General features: G+C 35.9%; 1 protein-coding gene across 1 annotated transcript in view; it reads right to left on the bottom strand.

The window, feature by feature from the left end:
* LOC150093046 (tartrate-resistant acid phosphatase type 5-like) overlaps window positions 1-20,892 on the bottom strand; it is a 112,272-nt gene that overhangs the window by 75,404 nt on the left and 15,976 nt on the right. The window contains exon 2 of the mRNA XM_090413516.1: window positions 19,775-19,995. Coding sequence (XP_090269642.1) covers window positions 19,775-19,995 — 221 coding nt within the window. The remainder of the gene's footprint in view (window positions 1-19,774; window positions 19,996-20,892) is intronic.

Below are 20,892 nucleotides of genomic sequence, written 5' to 3' on the forward strand. Positions count from 1 at the left end.
TTTCACAAAGCTTTTGATAGAGTACCTCATGATAAGTTGACAGTCAAACTAGAGCAGCTGGGGTTGGACATTAGATTAGTGCATTGGATTGGAGACTGGCTATCTGATAGGTATCAATAAGTTGTGTATGGGGGTGCGATATCCAGGAAAAGGAAAGTCACTAGTGGAGTGCCTCAGGGGTCTGTTTTAGGACCATTACTATTTAACTTGTATATTAATGATACCGGTGAAGATTTGGATGGAGATATTCAGTTGTTTGCAGATGATGCAAAGTTGGGACGAACCATAAAGAGAAGTGAAGATGTTGTGGCCTTGCAAGAAGACTTGAATAAATTGAGTGATTGGGCAAGCAAATGGGGATATGAGTTCAATGTTGCAAAATGTAAGGTTTTAAAATTTGGAAAACAAAGATGGGATGCAGAATTTATGCTTGGTGAGAATATATTGTTGGAAGTAGAGGAAATAAGAGATCTAGGGGTGATAGTGGATAAGGATCTAAAATTTAGGGGACACATTGCCAAAATTGTGAAGACAACACAAAGACTTCTGGGAATGATGCGGAGAACACTGACGTGTAGAAGTAGGGAGATTCTTGTTCCATTGTATAAGGCTTTGATTAGGCCACACATGGACTATTGTGCCCAGATCTGGTCACCGGGTTTTCAGAAGGAAGAGAGAGATGTTGGAAAGGGTCCAAAGACAACTGACTAAGGTAGTTTCTGACCTCTGGAATGTTGAGTATGAAGAAAGATTGAGAAGATGTAACTTGCAGAGTCTGGTGGAGAGAAGGAAGAGGGGAGATATGATAGAGACCTACAAGTTGGTAAGGGGTTGTTATAAGATCAATGGTGGAGAAGTTCTACAGAGAATAGTGGGAGATCAGGGGAGAACCAGAGGTCATCCCTGGAAACTGTATAAAGAGGGTGTGAGGTCATCCCTAGAAACTGTATAAAGAGGGTGTGAGTAGGGAAGTGAGAGGCAGGTTTTTTTCGTGCAGAGTTGTGAATGATTGAAATGCCTTACCTGAGAGTGTGGTGTCTGCAAGGAGTTTGAGTGTGTTTAAGACACGGTATGATGAGATGTGTGTGTGATAAAAGGACCTCCCAGATGAGTCTTTGACTCCATGAGGTCTTGTTGAATAATAATAATAATAATAATAATAATAAAATGTTTGAACAGCTAAAGTGACTTTTTAATATAGTTATTATAAAGCATACAATTGAATTGTATGCTTAGGAGTTATTGAATTGTGCAATTCAATAAATCCTTTACTGACTTCAAAAACTATCTAAGTTAAGCAAACAAAGTTTGGCCTCAAAATATCTTCAGGCCTGGGGTAAGGTAGTGCAACACCTTTGCATTATGGGAGATACTGAGACAAGGAGTGATGATAGCTCGGTCCACCTTTGCTTGGAGTTGCCTGGTGTTGCACTACCTTATCCCGGTCCTGAAGATATTTTCAGGCACAAACTTTGTTTGCTTACACTTGGATAAAGGATTAAACTAAATTTATTATAGTCTAACCAAGTGAAAAATAAACTTCTAACATCTTTCTCTAAATCCAGAGTAATTCAATAATAAGGTGGTACACCTGTTGACAACTCCTATAGGTAAATATGACCTCTCCTATTGCTTCTGCCTTAGTATCTCCATGGTTGGGTCTGCCTCCCACTGACGAGACCTCAATAAAGGTTGAAACCGGTCTGAGTAGTGGCCCTTCCCTTAATGCATAGCAGTATACGTGTCTGCAAGATGTGCTTTGCATTATGGGAGATACTGAGACAAGGAGTGATGAGAGCTCAGTCCACCTTTGCTTGGTGTTGCACTACCTTATCCCAGTCCTGAAGATATTTTCAGGGGCAAACTTTGTTTGCTTACACATGAATAAGGGATTAAACTAAATTCATTATAGTCTAACCAAGTGAAAAAGCAATATCCAACTGACACGAAATGCGTCAGTTACTACTACTACTTATTATTTATAGCACTTTTATTCTGCTTAGGTGCAGGGTCCACTATGATTATGTAAATGTGGGAAACCCCAACTAGTTTATCGCAGTCTAGTGTTGGGGGGGGGGACGATTTTTATGACTGTAGAAGTGTGTTCAAGGGGCTGGAGGTTAATTTATTGTTTAACTAACTTAACTATCTTTCTTGCTAAACAAAGTTAGTAAAGGAAATCAGACTGCAGTAGCTGGTCTTCTTGTAAATGTTTCTACAGATATTTCATATGAGCAGAAACTCTCTATATTACATGAGATGCACAGATAAAATTCAAAAGACATTTGTTTACATAATTCCTCTTCAAAACTCAGCTCCAGTGTACTTTTATACATAAGAGACAGTTTTAAACATGTGAAACAAGTTTTTTTGTCATGGAATAATACCGGTAACTGGTTAGCAGGCAATGGAACAGAAGTAGCATGTAACATTCTGTGGGTGAGAAAAAAAATGGACTAGTGGCAAAATGAAAGAGACATGCTAGATCCTACAAATTATTGCACATAATTTGAATTTGATTGTTTTATATTCTATTAAATATATATCTATATATAATATTAAAGATGTTGATGTTCTCTCTATATACAGAAGGGGTTTCTGAAAAGAGAGGTAATACATTTTTTTTTCTCAAGGATGTTTAATAATAGCAAGATGAAATTATACATCAAGAAATAAGTGAACAGGCAGTACCTCTCCAAAAAGTCAAAATTTATTGATGCACTTGTCCCAACAATAGATCAGTTTATCAATACCAGTACTGAAGAAGTCCATGCCCACACTCAGTAACCAACATTGCACAGCCTGATGAGCTTTCTCATCCATACTGAAATGCCTTCCAGAAAGGTGTTTCTTGAGGGAGCTAAACAAATTGAAATCCGAAGGTGCCGAGTCTGGGATGTAGAGGAGATAGACAGAGTTTCCCAACAATTACAACACAATCACCCACAAGTGGTGTATGCAGTGTATGGAGTAGTATTGTCATGCACCAAAATCACGCCACTCAGGGGATTCTGGTCATTGTTCAATGTTGCACAGTAAAACTCTGCATTGATTGTCCCTTCCTTTGGCAAGAAGTCCACCAGCAGAACACCATGGTGTCCAGAACACTGTGGTCAAGACTTTTCAAACAGTGGGAACAGTTTTGAATTTTTTTGCACACAGGAGATTGTGGATGTTTCCAGGTCATGAAGTCTTGTTTGCTCTCCTGGGTAAAGTGATGAACCCATGTTTCATCTCCTGTGACTATGCAAACGAGAAAATACTTAACTTTGTTGCTGTATCACAACAAATTCTCCAGACACATCCCCATGCATGTGTCTGAAGAATTGCCTTGAGTTCCTCGGACAATTGTCGGGGCACCCAGCAAGAGCACACCCATTGATGGCCAAGGACATCATGAATAAATTTTTAAACAGTGGACTTATTCAAGTTCACCACTCATGCAATTTCACTTGTCAGTCTTCAAGAATGATGCCCTTAACATTTTGTGCATTTTCTTTTGTCTTACTCGATGAAGACCTGCTTACCCGAATTTAAAGCAGACCATGGTGACATCTTCAATGTTACCATGGTCCGCTTTAAATTCATTGCACAAAAAACGTACCTGTTTCTTTGACATCACCTTTTTGCCACACACAGCAACCAGTTCACGGTGAATGTCACTTGGTGAAGCCCCTTTGGCTTGCAAAAAAAAAAAAAACGATAACTTCACAAACACCTGTTTTGGACCACACTCACACAGTAGCACCTCACAGCAATGGGGGGAAGGGGGTCTTTTTTGAAAATTATTAATGGCCTATCTGTCCATTGTGTTTTATCTCATTCCCTTTCACTATTATTAAGAAAAAATGTGTTACCTTACTTTTTGGAAACCTCTTGCATATATGTATTAAAGATGGTCTCTCTCTCTCTCTCTCTGTGTTGATGCACCAAATTTACTCAGCTATAAGATATGATTAAATAAATTCAGTGACTAGAAGCTGAGAGATACCAAAATAAAGAAAATATTAAATACTATTTATCATTTGAACGCACAACTAGTTTTGTTTTCTTAGAAAACTTCATCGGGTGCATAATGTGAAAAGAGAAATACAAAAATACATTACAAGAGCAAGTAAAATGGTTCATTCCTACAACCTGAAGAAGCTAATCCACTTCATATGCAAGCTATCCTAATAATTAACAATGCAAAACCTAATGCAAAATATGGAAAGGAAAAATATTTCTGTACATTTGGAAAGGAAAAATATACAAACAATTAAATGGGACAGTTATCCATGTGGTTACACGCTCCGCAACCATATGCCTGGAAAAGGAGTATCCTGCATATGATTCTTGTTGCTGACGTGAGGAGCTAAGGATCTTTCTCAGACATAGCCAAGTTAGTCGGTCAGGCATGGACTGTAGGGTTTTTCTCCCCAGTTTATCTGGGGTTTTTCCTCCCGCAAAGCAGGCAAACTGGTCTTAAGAAAATAACACTTCACAGTCAATTACACCACATGGTTGAGGGTAATGACCCCACATTGTAGTGAGTTATGAAACCCAAAAATGGGAGGCTTACATGGGACTGTAGTGCCAAAGAAGAAGATGGAACAGTTATGCCCCCCCCCCCTTTGCCAACTTCTACATAGAATACTTGGAAAAGCTAGCTATCAATACAGCCACACTCAAATCATGGCTTTGGCTATGCTATGTTGATGTGTTTGCTATTTGGCCACATAGTCCGATACATTCTTGGCACATTTAAATAACCAGCACCCAAATATCCACTTTACAATGGAACTGAAAGCTAACGAATGTCTGCCCTTCCTGGATACACTAATCACACATCTTCCAGATGGTTCCTTATCATTCTCGGTTTATAGAAAACCCACACATACAGGGAGATATTTACACAAACAATCACACCATCACCCATCTCAACAATATGGTATTCTAAAAACACTAACCAACAGAGCTAGTGATTTGTTCCGATGACATTGCTCTCTCACTGCTGAACTCACTCACATCACATCTTCTTGGCCAATGGCTATAATCCCCATAGGTTAGAAAAAATACTAAATGCTCCTCAGAACCCCCCCCCCCCCCACACACACACACACTGTCTACCACAGAAGACTACAGTAAAACTGTCACCATCCCATACATTAAAGGCATATCTGAAAAGATATTTAGAGTGCTTAACAAACACCAACTACACACCGCATTTAAATCATATGTGAAATTGGCAACTCTCATTCACCCAAGGACAGAATCTCTCTCCTTGGGTGAACAAATCCCCCTCCCCACTATCTGCCACAGACGACTACAGCAAAAATATCACCATCCCATACATTAAAGGCACATCTAAAAAGATATCTAGAGTGCTTAACAAACACCAACTACACACCGTATTTAAACTATATGTGAAATTGGCAACTCTCATTTGTTCACCCAAGGACAGAATCTCTCTCTCTCTCTCTCTCTCTTTCCTCTTTATCACATCCAGGAGTCTAATGAAGTGCCCTGTTTGTGTCAATGAACCTACTATGGACAGACAGGAAGAACTGTGTATATCCACCTCAGTGAACATAAAAACTATATCCGGCACTATTGCAAGTCAGGTCTAGCAGACCATGCTTTAGATACCCCTGCACCGAAGCTTTTACAAGTCAGAGCTGTTCCTGGAATCAATAGAAGCACTGAAATACACTCCAAACCTCAACAAGCATGGTTGTATAAATTTGCCAAAGATTTGGAAGACAGTCATCTTAAGACCTAATTAATACCTGCTTTCTCTCTGTTTCCCCCCCCCTCTCTATGTAGATTGCACCTAATTAGGACTTTAGTCTTTGTGTTATGTATTACAATTATTCGAACTAGTCCCATTGTTAGACCAGATTGTTGTTGTCTCACATACTGTGACAAATTGTTTTTGTGCTCTGATGATGCTGGATAGAATACCAGCAAAATATCAGCAATAAGTTAATAAATTGTTATTTTCTTATCAGTCGGTGTTCTCATTTATATCGTTAAAATTAATCAACATGTACAACGAACACACACGCCTTCCCACATATTAGAGAAGCATATATAAATTATTAGATAAAGTTGGAGTTTAATTTAGTATTTATTTTCTTACAAAATTTAAATTTTTATTTAAAAGGAATCATTTGAATCTCTAGCACTTAATTTCCTTCCCCCATCAAGCACAAAGTATGACTGAGGTATCTTTGCTATCTGGCTGCATGCTCCACAGTGTTGTGTCGGAAAAGGTGATGAGTCATTCCTTTTTCCCACCCAACATTACGTTACCTCAGAAGGAAGGGATAAGGACATGCTTATGCCTCTGGATGGGAAATGTACCGAATAATGTCCCAAGAAAATGTAAATATTCAGCTGCATAAATTCTAAACACTGTTAAGATAGCCCATATGTTTATTACGATAGTAATTGTGAATGAATTAAAGTAGAAAGTCATGTAGTATTACCAAATAAATATGTATGGGCTAAGTACAAGTTTTAAGACGTGAAGACAGTTCGTAGCCACGGTGTCCAATCGGCTGCCGCCGTATGCGTGATGACACCGCCGAGTGAGGGAGCTGTTCCGGAGTATAAAAGTTTTGGCAGGAGTTTGAATCGCTCTCTTATCGATTATCTCTTGTCTCTTATCTCCGATCACTTGTGTCTCGTCTCCGAGTTTTGTCGGCACCAAGTTTCCTGCAGGAGAGCTATGTAGAGCTTGCCGCCACGTGTAGCAAGGATCTCCCCTTGCTATGCATGTTACAACGGTCAAAGCTGCAACTACAATGTGTTCAAACACATTAGGAGAAAGAGCCGCTGATGAAATCCACATCAGCGTACAGATCTGTGCATGAGTGCTTTCGGTTCGTGTAGAACAAAGGAACAAAGCCAGCCATCAGAGGAGGTACAGTGAACAGATCAGAATACCTAGTCAAAGCAAGAACAGTAAGCGAGGATTTTCTTATATTAATGTAGGATTAAAGTATCCATGGAATAAAGAAACAGAAGTTAAGAACACATGCTATTTACATGTTGTACCATAGGAACAGTCTGCAATTTGGACACTTTTGTCTACTGCTAAGAAGAAAACATATTAGGCTACAGCCAAACAGGAGGCCGAGCTCCGAACTGTTTAAGTGATTTAAGAAAAGTAATGTCATATTTCAGAAAGTAATTGAATGTTAACAGATATTTTTTGGGGAGAGAATTATGTAGAAATAAGTACTATTGTCCTAGAGAATTACATGTCAGATTTATTGAGTTGTCTTGTGTTTATATGTAATGTTTCATGTATGATATTATCAGATAACTTAATTGTGAGAGTCTGAGGATAGATATATGTACAGAAGTGAGGAGTTTATGCCCAGTAAGAGATCATAGTGCAGAAGTTTAAATGTGTTTAATTAAGTGAGGGGAACCCAGACTCTTTTAAGGTTAAGAATTTAAATAACATGTATACTTGTCTTTGTGAAATAATAAATGTGTTTCCTTTTACATAATCAATTGAGTTTGTCATATCTTCTGCGGATTTGAATTACTGTTTGGAAAATTTCGTACCATGCATTTAAAGGGGAAACCAATAGTGATATGAGAATAGGGACCACGACTGCATATATCTTGATCCCTACAATTTTCTTTAAGTATTTTAGATAATGTATCAGAGTTTAGATGCCGGTTGGCGCAGTCTTTAATCCATACAAATTTGTAGGCAACTGAAGCCTGATACCAAGAGATAAAAAAATTTAATGTTAACTAGTAGAGTTAAAGAAAGTAAAGACGATTAAAGATAAAAACAAAATGGGGACATAACAACAGGCCTTTGTCTAACTTTTTATATTTCATCACTAATATCCATCCTCAAATTAGTTTCAGTGTGGAAGAAGAAGAAAAAGGTGCTCTTACCTTCTTGGAATACTTTGGTTACAAAGTATTCCAAGACAAGCAGATGGGTCCCTCATATGTTCAGTTTACCATAAGCCCACACACACACACACACACACAGATACCAACATGCTACTTTACACCACCATCCTGACAAGAAACTTGGAATTTTCAAAACTCCATGGCAGAGCGAATTTTGTCCTGAGGACAAGCACTGCACCTGAAACATCAGACTACTCAACATTACAAAAAAAACTCTGGCCAAACTCTTTAAAAAAAAAAAAAATCCCCACCCCTAAACAAGATTATACATATATCTTTGCCCTACATCAAAGACAACAGATAAACTGAGCTCCTACTGATACAACACAGAATCAGAACTGTATACAAACCTCTGAACAAGATTTCTACTTGCCTGAGATAAATCAAGGATCACCTAGGTCCCCTCTCCATCCCCTGCCAGTGTGGAACTCAATATTTTGGACAGACAGAATGAACTACTTTATTCAGGAAAAAAGAACACAAAAAAATACATCTGGAATGGAGAACCAAAAAAGTGGAACTATCTCAACATGCCATAGAGAAAGACCACTTCATAAGATGGGAAAAAAGTCAGGTACTTTACAAATCTCGTTTCAAATCAGAGAGACTGTTCCTGAAAATGGCACAAGGTCTACAGGACACGGTTAACTGCTAAAGAATGGACAGCATGATTATAAACAGGTAGTGCAGATGCATAGATAGGGCAGTGCACCACAAACAACAGGAATAACTATGAAGAGTGCCGCTGTCACCCTCAATGCACATGAATGTCCTTGTTATGGAGGTCAGTTTAGTTCGTCTTCACTGAGTTGTGTAGTATTAAAATTGTCTTTGATAATGCTAGCTTAAGCTAGTGACATGTCAGCTGTAAATAATTAGTAAATTATTTACAGCCCAGTGTCTATCTACATAGTTTTTTGTTCCAGAAACTTCAATATGAAAAAAAAAATCAGCAATAACTCATGCAAATTCTTTTCATTTCATGTAATTTTTGTACTGTTCTACTTACGTAGACTGGACCTGTATCTACAATTATGTTTAGCAGGGCTATCAAGTTTTTGAAGTCAGTTAATAGTTTACTGAATATAGCTATATAAAGAGTATATTAAAAAGGCACTGTAAGGTGTTCAAACATTTTAGAATCCATCTTTCTTTGTCAAGCAGCTAGAGGTGTGATTTCTGGCTAAGTCTGTCACATAATTTTTTATGAGAACTAGATGCTTCTTTAAACCTAAATTTCTCCACTTTGAATGATCCTCAAAACCTTGTAGTAATCTAAAGTTACTGCCAGTATCACAGGGTATTTTCACATATATCACAAAATGCAGCTTTTTCATTATAGCACTATCACTTGAATTCCTTGAGCCATTTGTCTTGAAAACACAACTTAGTTGATTATTTTTATTTGATACAACAGAACTCCTCTCTAGTGGTTTCAACATTCTGAACTCTTGCATTTGCTTTCAGTTTTGCACCATTTTACAAAAAATGTAGTTTGTGTTTCAACTCATTGTTATGATTGACTCCCTAGGTCTAATAATAATATATAATCTATACTTAAGATAGAAGTCAGTACATAGAAATGAAGGAATGCAGACCAACACCATTTGATGTAAAATGAGACGTAACATAAGTGCACACTATCTCCATTGTTATTTGTTATCTATCTAGATCATATTGTGAAGAAATGTGGCATCAAACATGATATCAAAATCAGCTATATTAAACTCAGCTCTTTACTCCCAACATTCCAGACTTTTTTTTTCTTTTAACTCTTTCCTTCAAATACACTGATGATGTTAAGTCTCCTCTTGAAAACACTGACCATATATTTGTCCACGTTTCTTTTTCTACAAACTGTCTTTTCCCCAGCTAATCTCTGTCTTGAATCCTATGGCAGTACAAAAGCTGCCAACTGGGATAATCATCAGGATTTCTGTCTCTTTTCTATGGTTTAATTATAGCTTCTGCTCTCCTGATCCAAGCACTTGCTCCAATGCAATAAGTGAAATTATTCATGCTGGGATTAGTTCCTTTATTCTCCACTCTGCTCAAAATACTTCCAACCATTATACAAGCCTTGGTTTTCCAACAAATGTGACACAGTAGTCCAAATTAAAAATGCAGCTATACTCAATGGCTCAAGTTAAAAACTCTAGCTTTTGACTCAGCTTACACTACAGTCCATAACAAATGCCAACCTGGTTGGTCAAGTGGTTAGTGTACTCGCTCTCCAACCAACAGGATGTAGATTCAAATTCCCCCGAGGACATGGATGTTTGCGATTGTTTTTAGGTGGAAGATGAATGTCATTGCCCAGTGTGAGACCATCGTCCCACTTACTGGAGGCCTCAAGTGGAATGAAAAAGTTCAATTTTTGGTCTCTGGAGCAGGGTTTCCAGACTATGTAAAAAATAAATAAATAATACAAAAAAATTGATAAACATTTTATAAAAAAAATCCTTAGCCCACCCACGGTACAACAAAATGTACTATAAACACGTGGATAGGCTTATATATTCATCACATGTTGAATTAAATTTAAAAGGTATTGAATCAAACACAGACTGATAAGAAAATAACTATTTATTAACTTAAAAGCTTAATATTTCGCTGGTATTATATCCAGCATCTTCAGAGCACACAAACAGTTTATTACAAATGCGAGACAACCACAATTCGGTGTAACAGTGGGACTAGTATAAGTAATTGCAGCGTGCAACACAAGACTAAAGTCCTAATATGGCACCATCTAAGTTAAAAAAAAAATAATTAATAAATATTAATTTATTAATTTTAACTTTTACAAAATATTAGCTTTTAAGTTAATAAATAGTTATTTTCTTATCAATCTGTTCGATTCAATACCATTTAAATTTAATTTAAAAAAATGTACTATAAGTTTACAAAATAACCTTTTGTGAGTGAGAGTAAACATTAAAAATTAAAAAATCAACAAATTTAAAGCAGACTTTGTAAAGTGAAATGCGCTAAGTTTACCTCCTACTCAAATCCCAGTCAAGCCTTCTGGTTCCTTGCCAAAGCCATAGTAAAACCCCTTTCTAAGGCAAAACTTCAGTTCCATTATGTTTCCAACTCTCATGAATCTAAGATGAAAAAATGATAATTTCTTCTAAAGATCAGGTAAATCTCTTGGCATCAGTCTTCTCTTCCAACTTTTGTTTTCACAACCAATAAAAATTTACTATTCCACAAACCACTCACCCTTGATGCTTCCTTTGATCTTTTCCCAGAAGGACATCAGAAAAATAATCATCAGCCTTGATACTAATAAGCCTCCAATCCAGATGGTATTCCAACAGTTGTATTGACAGCTTCTGCTCCAGAACTAACAACCATTCTATAGCACCTTTAAAAGCTATCATATTCATATGGCATCTATAATGACAGTATGAAAGCAGGCTTCTATCCTGCTTGTTCCTAAAAATGGAGATAAAAGGTAATCATACTACCCTTACCTCAATGCTCTTGAAAGTAATGGAGAAGGTCATTCATCAATAATGTTTCTCCACAACCTAGAGACCCACTAGTTGAGTCTGCCATTCTCGTTCCACAGCAGACCTCCTTGCTGGCCTTATCCACCTTTGGAAATAGGCCATGAAAGATCTAAAAAAAACTCATGGTCACTCTTGGTAGTTCCAAAGCATCTGTGTTTGGCATTCAGCCTTCTTACCTAGCTGACATCTTATGCTCTCCCTCTTACCCTTTGTGAATTATTGCCAGCTTCTCCTCTCTGATCATTCACTGCATACCATGGTGGATAGTTCCCTTCTGTCTGATTTTTCCATGCCATGGCTCTGTGCTTACACCTACATTCTTTCTCTTATACAGCAATTATCTTCTCTAACATCCAATTCTATTCACAGCTTTGTTAATGATACATTCCATTCCTCTTCATCATTTACAAGCGCTGTAGTGCTCAGATGACTGAAGCATCAAGATTTTCTATGGCCAATGCCTTATAAACCAATCTGGCCATTCTGAAGCAGGGCAAAGATAATTTAGTGTATTTTAATGATATCACAAAACAATTCTATCTTATTCTCTTCTGCTCAACTATAGTACATCCACAGATTCAAGACCCTTCGACACTTCTGTGCATGTCAACAGGAGAATCCATTCCAATAATAGGGTAATCAATCCGTATTGTGGGACGAGTTGTTTATTATTACATGACAGAAAATTAACTTCTCTTTTATGATCATTGTAGTTTTTAAAGTGTTAACTATGTTGCTTGTATAACAGTTGAAAAATTTTACCTATAAAGCACGTGATTTTGTGTGTTGGCGACCAACTCGTAAGTCCTTCGTTTCTTTCTCCCCTTCAGCATGAATCGAGTATTCTTGGCAAGTCTCCAAGCAAAGCTTGGAGACTTGCCAAGAATTGCCAAAAAATCATGTATTCCAAGCAAGTCTCCACTGAAAAAGCCATCATTATTCTCCCACTTTCCTCTAATCATTTGTGAACACAAGCATCTGCTAGTTAGCATCCATATAAGTTCAGCTCCAAACTCACTAAACCAACCTCTTTGTTCATCGCATGTCTTCCTATATACCATTTCATTTTCTGCAATGAATGCAACCATCAACTCTTCATGAAACATATTCACAGCTTCCTTTTTTCTCTATTAACTTGCCTACATGATACTGTCATGCCATGTGTCTTGAGACCTTTCATGTGTGTGTGGGGGGGGGTGATTAAACACACACACAGTCAATGCCAGCCTGACTGGCCGAGTAGTTAGTGTACCCACTCTCCAAAAAATAAGTGGCAGGTTCAAATCCTGCTTCCTGCTGTTGGCATGGACGTTTATGATTGTCTTTCAGTGGAAAATGAATTTCACTGCCTAGTGTAAGACCACCACCCCACTGGACCATGTTAAAATAAATTTTAAAAAATTACAAAAAAATAAAAATAAATTTACAAAAAATGGGGGAAAAAAACCTTAGCTCACCATTGGTACAAATGTACTTTTCCATAATGTAACAGGTTTACATTATGGAAAATTATGGAGACAACTACCATGATAGAGCAAAACTTTAGTTTAATATAAACTTTAAAATGAACATTAGATGTTTCGACTTTCATATCATGGTCATCATCTGGAGCATACACATATATACAGAGAAACAAGCTGCACTACAATCTATATAGTTTGCTAAAGTTACTGACTAACCATTACAACAATTATTGGCCTGACCTCTGGTGGAAAAAAAAAAACCTTTACCACATCAAAGCTAGAGTCTCCTATTATTATCTATTAGGCTACAAAATTAAATTGGACTGGAGAGCAACATGTTTATATATATATATATATATATATATATATATATTCATTTTTAATATAAACTGACTATAAACCCGAGAGTTATAACAAATTGAGATTTATTTGCAAACGCAACGTTTCGTCGAGATTGACTTCATCAGGTGTTAAGAACATAGAAAGATATTAAAAGACACTGAAACAAACATTGAGACACTCTAAAGCTATACAATTATAAAGTTATGATATTCGACTGTAAATTACAGTTATTATGAACTTGTGCTATAGTCCATGTTAAAGTTCTATTGTTGTACACTTGTGCGTGTGTGGAACCATGCGATCTCCAGTATCTGATAGTAGAGCTGAAAGAGTCAGGCAAATTATAGCTGAGATTATTGTTCATATGAAGTGGGTCCAAGGTGATTTCTTTTGACTCTACAATGCGGCATTCTACCTCATCGTGGCAAATGTGTAGGTTTGAAGTTGTTGTCCAATTTACTTCATGTTGACGGCTTTCGTTGTTCGTGTTTATTGAAAACAGGACATGGCCTAATAGGGCAGTAGCTCTGGTTCTCTTGTAAGCAATGTCTCTCTGGTGTTCCTCGAGCCATAGGAGGATAGATTTCTCCGTTTGGCCATAGTAAGGTTTTCTGCACTCACATGCGACTTTGTATACACCTGGAAATTGTAGAAGGTTGCGAGATTGTTTATAATTGCTGAAACTTGATCTTATTTTTGGAAGAGTCGAGAAGCACGTTTGTATGTTGAATTTCTTTAAGATTCTACTCAGTTTTTCTGGATAGTGTGCTGATATATGGCAAAGAGATATAACCTTTGGAGTCAATAGAACTTTAACACGGACTATAGCACAAGTTCATAATAACTGTAATTTACAGTCGAATATCATAACTTTATAACTGTATAGCTTTAGAGTGTCTCGATGTTTGTTTCAGTGTCTTTTAATATCTTTCTATGTTCTTAACGCCTGATGAAGTCAATCTCGACGAAACATGTTGCGTTTGCAAATAAATCTCAATTTGTTATAATTCTCGGGTTTATAGTCAGTTTATATTAAAAATGAACATATCCCAACCCCGAGTTAATAATAGTAGTCATATATATATGACTGTGATTATACATATAAATTTCAACCAATTGGTATGGAATAGTTTCCAATAAAAGCTGAAAATTGCTTAAAGTCCTAAAGTATGCTAGATACTAAGTAGGCTGAATATGTGCCATCCAAATTCTTGGAATTTTTATGCCACCATTATTGTTGAGATTAGGATGGTTAATCAGAGGCTTCTTAAAATTTCTTTTATACCAAGTTTTTGTATGATGTAAAGTGCAGATACTTTTCCAATCAATTTGGTGTAGGGTGTTGAGAGCATGATCTGAGAGGCCTGCATCGCCAAAATTGTTATATTTAATAAGTCTTTTGTGTTTTTTTTTTTTTTTTTTTTTTTTTTTTACATATAGGGATTGTACATCCAGCTTCACCAATATAAAGTAAGTTACAGGTGCAGTAGATGCAATAAACTGCAGGATGTGCCAATGGGAGGAGAGGATCCTTAGAGGTTGAATATGTTTTTTTAATTATATAGGTGGTTTAAAAGGCATTAAGATTATAATGATGTAGGATTCTATTGATTTTTTTCTGCTAACCCTTTAATGTATGGGATGGCTATGGCTTACTGTAATCTATATTTTTTTTTTGATGAAGTTTTATGAAGAACTTTATTAATAGTATTTTTGTTATAGCCATTATTTATAAATGTGTTGCTAATAATCTTTAATTCTTGTTTAAGAACTTGTTGATTAGAGCAAATTGTTATAGCTCTGTTTTTAAGGGTGTTAATGACTCCAAATTTTTGTGATGGGTGGTGATATGAGTGGGTAATATCAGTTCTGCAGGCTTCTCAGATCATGCTCTCAACATCTTACACCAAACTGATTGGAAAAGTACCTGCTCTTTACATCATACAAAAACCTGGTATGAAAGAAAATTTAAAGAAGCATGTGAAATTCTGATTAACCACCCTAATCTCAACAATAATGGTGGTTTAAAAATTCCAAGAATTTGGATGGCACATATTCAGCCTACTTAGTATCTAGCATACTTTAGGCAATGTTCAGCTTTTATTGGAAACTATTCCGTACCACTTGGTTGAAATTTATATATATAATCACATAGTCTATATATACCAATTGGTATGGAAACTATTCCATACCAATTGGTTGAAATTTATATGTATAATCACATAGTTTATATATACCGTATTTTCCAGTGTATAAGACGCACTTTTTTTTAATTTAAAAATTCATCTTAAAAATGGGGTGCATCTTATATAATGAAGGTAAAGATTGTTTCCTCTTTTCAAAATAATAAGCACTCCCTTTTATGTTCCAAGATCTTTATAGGAGGTTAATGGTGCAATCAAATTGATGCGTGACCTTCACGTGACTTCTAGCGCGTCATTGGCTAAGAACGGGGAGTCCCTATTCAAGTTTCATAATATCTTATCCGAGTAATCAGTTATCGATGTTTATCAGTATTGAGTTGATGTGTTGAGATATTTTGTGTTCAGTTTGATATTTCCCTGTAGATTTTAGTGATGGAAAAAAACAGACGACATTCATATTCAAGTTACAAATTGCAGGTTGTAAAATATGCGGAAGAACACGGGAATAGGGAAGCTGAAAGATATTTTGGACCTCTGCCTACAGAAAAAATGATTAGAACGATTAGAAAATCGTTCTAATCAATCCAGAAAATTGTATTGAATTTCTTGGGTGCATCTTATACACCGGAAAATACGGTATATATATATAAACATGTTGCTCTCCAGCTCAATTTAATTTTGTAACCTAATAGATAATAATAATAATAGAACTCTAGCTTTGATGTAGTAAAGGTTTTTTTCCCACCAGAGGTCAGGCCAATAATTGTTTTAACCATTGGTCAGCAAATTTAGCAAACCATGTAGATTGTTGTGCAGCTTGTTTCGCTATATATATGTGTATGCTCCAGATGATGACCTTGATATGAAGGTTGAAACGTCCAGTGTTCATTTTGGTTTATATTAAACTAAAGTTTTGCTCTAACATGGTAGTTGTCTCCATAATTTTCTATAATGTATTCTGATCACTGTGTAAGCATGAAAGAAAGGATATTACAGGTTTAGTACTAACCTTTCGTGGGTGATAACCACATAAATAAATAAAAAAATATGACATACTGTCAACATGAGACTCTTTCTGGGGAGGTGCAAAGCAATGGTCAGAATTATGGTTTGCTTTTATCAAATATTTTTATGATATACTTTACTAAGAAATTTAATAATTCAGTTTGATGAACTGAATTATTTTTATGATATATTACTAAGAAATTTAAAAGTTGTAATTTTTTAAATAAATATCTCCATATGCTATTTTACTTTTCGCTTGGGCGCAAGTTTTTTTTTTTTTTAAACAAAAAAGGGCATCCCTCTACAAAGTTTGTAACCACTGTCAAAAGATAGTTTCCTCTTTTTTTGCATTTCCTAATCAATGTTAAAGCATGACAAGGACTGTACTTTTGCTCACACTCATGCTACTGTACATTAATGAACTTCTCTCACTAGCCTCGAATTTATCTATACTTTTTTTAATGACAATACACTCCATTCCTCGCTAAACAAACCATACAGTGCTCAAATTAATCAAGCTTTTCAAGAATTTCCATAACTAATGTCTTAAACAACAATCTTACCATTCTCTAGTGGGCTGAGGTTCATCTAGTGAATTTCAATGCTACGATTTATCACATGAAAATTCTCACCTCATTCTTCCTTTAATATTCAATTTTGATAATATTCAGATCTCCAGTCAAGATATGGTTTTTCTTCTTGGGTTGACTTCATATCTAGTCCTTTCTGGCACAAGTGCAGCACACACATAGGTCAACAGCCTTGGGAAAAAAAAAAAAAAAAAAAAAAAAAAAAAAATTATGACCTCCTTCCATTCAGGACACTACTTTTTTTTTTACCCATACTCCTAACACCATATGAATCCCAAGTCTGTCCAGTCTTAGAATACTCTTTCTTACAGTTAGCAAAGATGCAACTCTCCCAGAGATTTGCTGGGATGCTTAATGTCTGAATGCTATTCAAAAGAGGGAATCTGCTTGTTTTATGAATCCCTCCCCCTTCTCAGTGTGTGTGCGTGCATGCACACACACACACACACCATTCAGTTTCAAAGTTACTGAATCAAATTCTCATCTATGTCTTCCATTCTGTCCAACTGTTCTTTGAAATAACCTTTTTCCTATCAATTCACTCAAAGACTATGACCTTCCAGCTGATCAAGATTTCTTTCTTCTCTTTAATCACTTGTCCCTACACACTTCTCATATGTGGAGTTTAAAAAAAAAAAAAGTAAATCAAACAATAAAGAATATCTACTTGTTGAAAGTTTTTTCACTTGGTTATACTATAAATTAAAGATACCAAGAAATTATATACAGGTATCCCTTGATTAACGCGATTAATTAATCCCTCGATTACCCCATATATCAAAATTGCATTAATCAAATCTAATAATCAATGGTAAAAATTACAATTCGTCCATGATCGATTACTGTATTAATGATTAGTTTTATATGGTACTCTTTTAGGAAAGATAACAAATGAATGCAAAGTAAATGTTTAATAAATGCTTGTACCTGCATTAGTTACTGCAATTTTTTTATTTAAAAAAAAAAAAAAAAGTTATCAAGAGTCGTTTGAACAGTTTTAGTTTTTTTCTTATCGGCATAAATTCTACAATAAAAACAAAATGACTCTCTAGACTTCGGAAAACAAGCATTCTTCAATTAACATCTGGATCAATATCCATTACTTGCTGCTTAAGCGATTCTAAACTGCGAAATATTCCATCCAATTCTTTGATTGTTATCTCCTTTGGAACCTCATCTTCACATTCCATTTGTTCGTTGTCTTCATATGCACGTTGTTGTTCAATTTCAAGAAGACTGATGTCACTGAAATCTTTTTGAATTTGAATCCAATAATTCAGCATCAACACCATCAAAACCAAGGTGCAAAGATTTCTTTAACCACGTTGTTCACAGGCTTTTGAAAACCACATAAGTCATTACCGCATTCTGGCAAAAGGTTTTTCCAAACAGCTCTCATGCAGCTAGAAGACACTTGTCTTCTAGCTCCCATGAGTCATGAATGCTTTCAATTAATTGCTTAATGTTAAAATTTTTCCAAATTCTTGGAGCTTAATCGCATTTTCTCCCATTGTTGTTTCTACTGCCTTTGAGAATGTCTTTTTAAGAAAATAGGCTTTGAAAAGTTGCAATGACACCCATGTCCATGAGTTGTAGCAATGATGTCATATTTGGTGGAAAAAATAAAACTTTCACATTCTCACACAGATCATTAAGAGAATTTGGATGAAATCCTTTCTTGGATGAAAAAATATATTAAGAACGTAATCTGTAAATACAGCAGAACAATTGGAACTTGTAATACACCCACTCTTAATGCTTAATGAAAGGAATGATGTCATCATACAACTTTCTTTCTCTCGGCCAGGAAACACTCCTCAAATCTTGAATATTTTTGCGTGGTAAATTTAAAGGCACGTTAATTAAAACTTTGCTGCGTATATAAAGGAATTGTCGCAATTAATTTCGCTGCATTAATCAAATCCCACGTTAAGCAAGGGATGCCTGTACTTGGTTTAATCCTTTATCCAAGTATAAGCAAACAAAGTTTGTGCCTGAAATATAATCATGACTAGGGCAACTCACATACAGAAGCTAATGACTTCACATCACTTGCCTCAGTATCCCATAATGCAAAGCACATCATATCCTTACAGGTATGTATAATGCTGGGAGGGGTCACTACACAGACTGTTTTCAACCTTTGAGGTCTCGTCAGTGGGAGCCAGACCCAGAGGTGATACTAAATAGCATTATACGTACCCATAAGGATATGTGCTTTGCATTATGGGATACTAAAGCAAGTGATTTTGAAGTCGTTAGCTTCTGTATACAAGTTGCCCTAGTCTTGATTATATTTCAGGTGCAAACATTGTTTGCTTATACTTGGATAAAGGATTAAACCAAGTATATGCCAGCCTGGTTGGCCAAGTGGTTAGTGTATCCGCTTTCCAGCCAAAAGGCTGCGGGTTCAAATCCACCATGGGCTCGAATATTTGCGATTGTCTGTGAAAATACTAGTGGTGGTGATGGTTGGCAGTAGATGCCGTTGGCATAGATGATAAAAGTAGAGTGGTTCGTTGCAATTGGAGTGAGTGGTGGAGATGGAGAGTTGTGGAGTAGGTACCCTCTCTCGATGAGTCTTTGGACTTCCTGGAGGTGTCATGTAATAATATAATTTCTTGTTATCTTTAATATCTGCTTGTGTTTCTGAACCCTCAGTAAAAAAAGGGTATTAACAATATTACAAAACATCAAATTAATATAAACCCAATCACAAATGACAACACTTCAAAGAAGTGATTTGCTATAACATCATCTTAACTGCAGTTCTGAATATTTCTTACCTTAAACCTTTTGTCTTGAACACTTGTAACTCCTTCAGTATAAAAGTTATCGCCTAAGGCCAAAACAAAATCTACAGACAACTGTTTTGCTAATTTTCCCATCTCGAAGGCCACACCACATTCAACGAAAGTCTTGTATGGAAAGAAAGGCAAACCACCCCAGTCACCAAAAGCAAAGAACTGAAGTGAGGTTTTATTTTGAAAGGATATGCCAGTAGTACCTAAATAATATCAATAAAAATGAATGACAAAGAATACGAAATGTTATTCTAATAATCTTAGACAATATGCAGTGTAAAGGGCTAGATTACTATTCCTTTTCAAAACACTAATGTACAGTTTAAATGTCTGATTATCAGAAATTTGTTTTATGTGAATCCTGTCATTGTAAATTTATTGTACATTTAGCACCATGACTAAGGATTATATAAAACTAGGAAACCTGTTCTAGAGACCAAATTTTTCAAGCAACTTCAGCACTCCAATAAGGTAGAGTGATAGTTCTTACCCTAATTCATTTACTACCTAAAGACATTTACAAATATCTATACCAGAGTGAAATTCCAACTCACAGTATGAAAGTTGGAGAACAGTGATGTTATGCATTTGGTCAACCAACCCAGATGACCAAATTTTATCCATACCATAACATTTAAAATTTTCTAATTTTTTGGTAAGTTTTTTTTCCCTAAAAATTAGAAACAATTATTTTTGTTTCATTTGGTTTATTATTCTTAATTAGTTATTTATGACTCTGAATATGATAAACATTCGAGACACATACTAAACATCAGCACAGTCATTTTCCATTTATTACAAAATCTATACGATTCGATAATGTTACATCAATCAAATAGTAACAATGGTGGCTGTGAAGTGTGAATGTTCAAACTTCAAAGTTATTGAATCAATTTCTCAGCCTCTCTCCTCTTTCAATCATGTGCAAGTGAGTGAGGTTACCAGTTCAATGGACAAAGTTGCAAATTGTAAGGTTTTAAAATTTGGGAAGCATAAATAAGATGCAGAGTATGTGACCAAATCTGTGAAAATAATTCATATGCAGCCTGATTTAAAGCCTTATACAATGGAACCATAACATAGATGAGATGAGAAATTTG

This window comes from Typopeltis vanoorti, chromosome 24, assembly GCF_054136105.1.
Source record: "Typopeltis vanoorti isolate ZY-2024b chromosome 24, IOZ_Tvanoo_1.0, whole genome shotgun sequence".
Taxonomy (NCBI): Eukaryota; Metazoa; Arthropoda; class Arachnida; order Uropygi; family Thelyphonidae; genus Typopeltis; species Typopeltis vanoorti.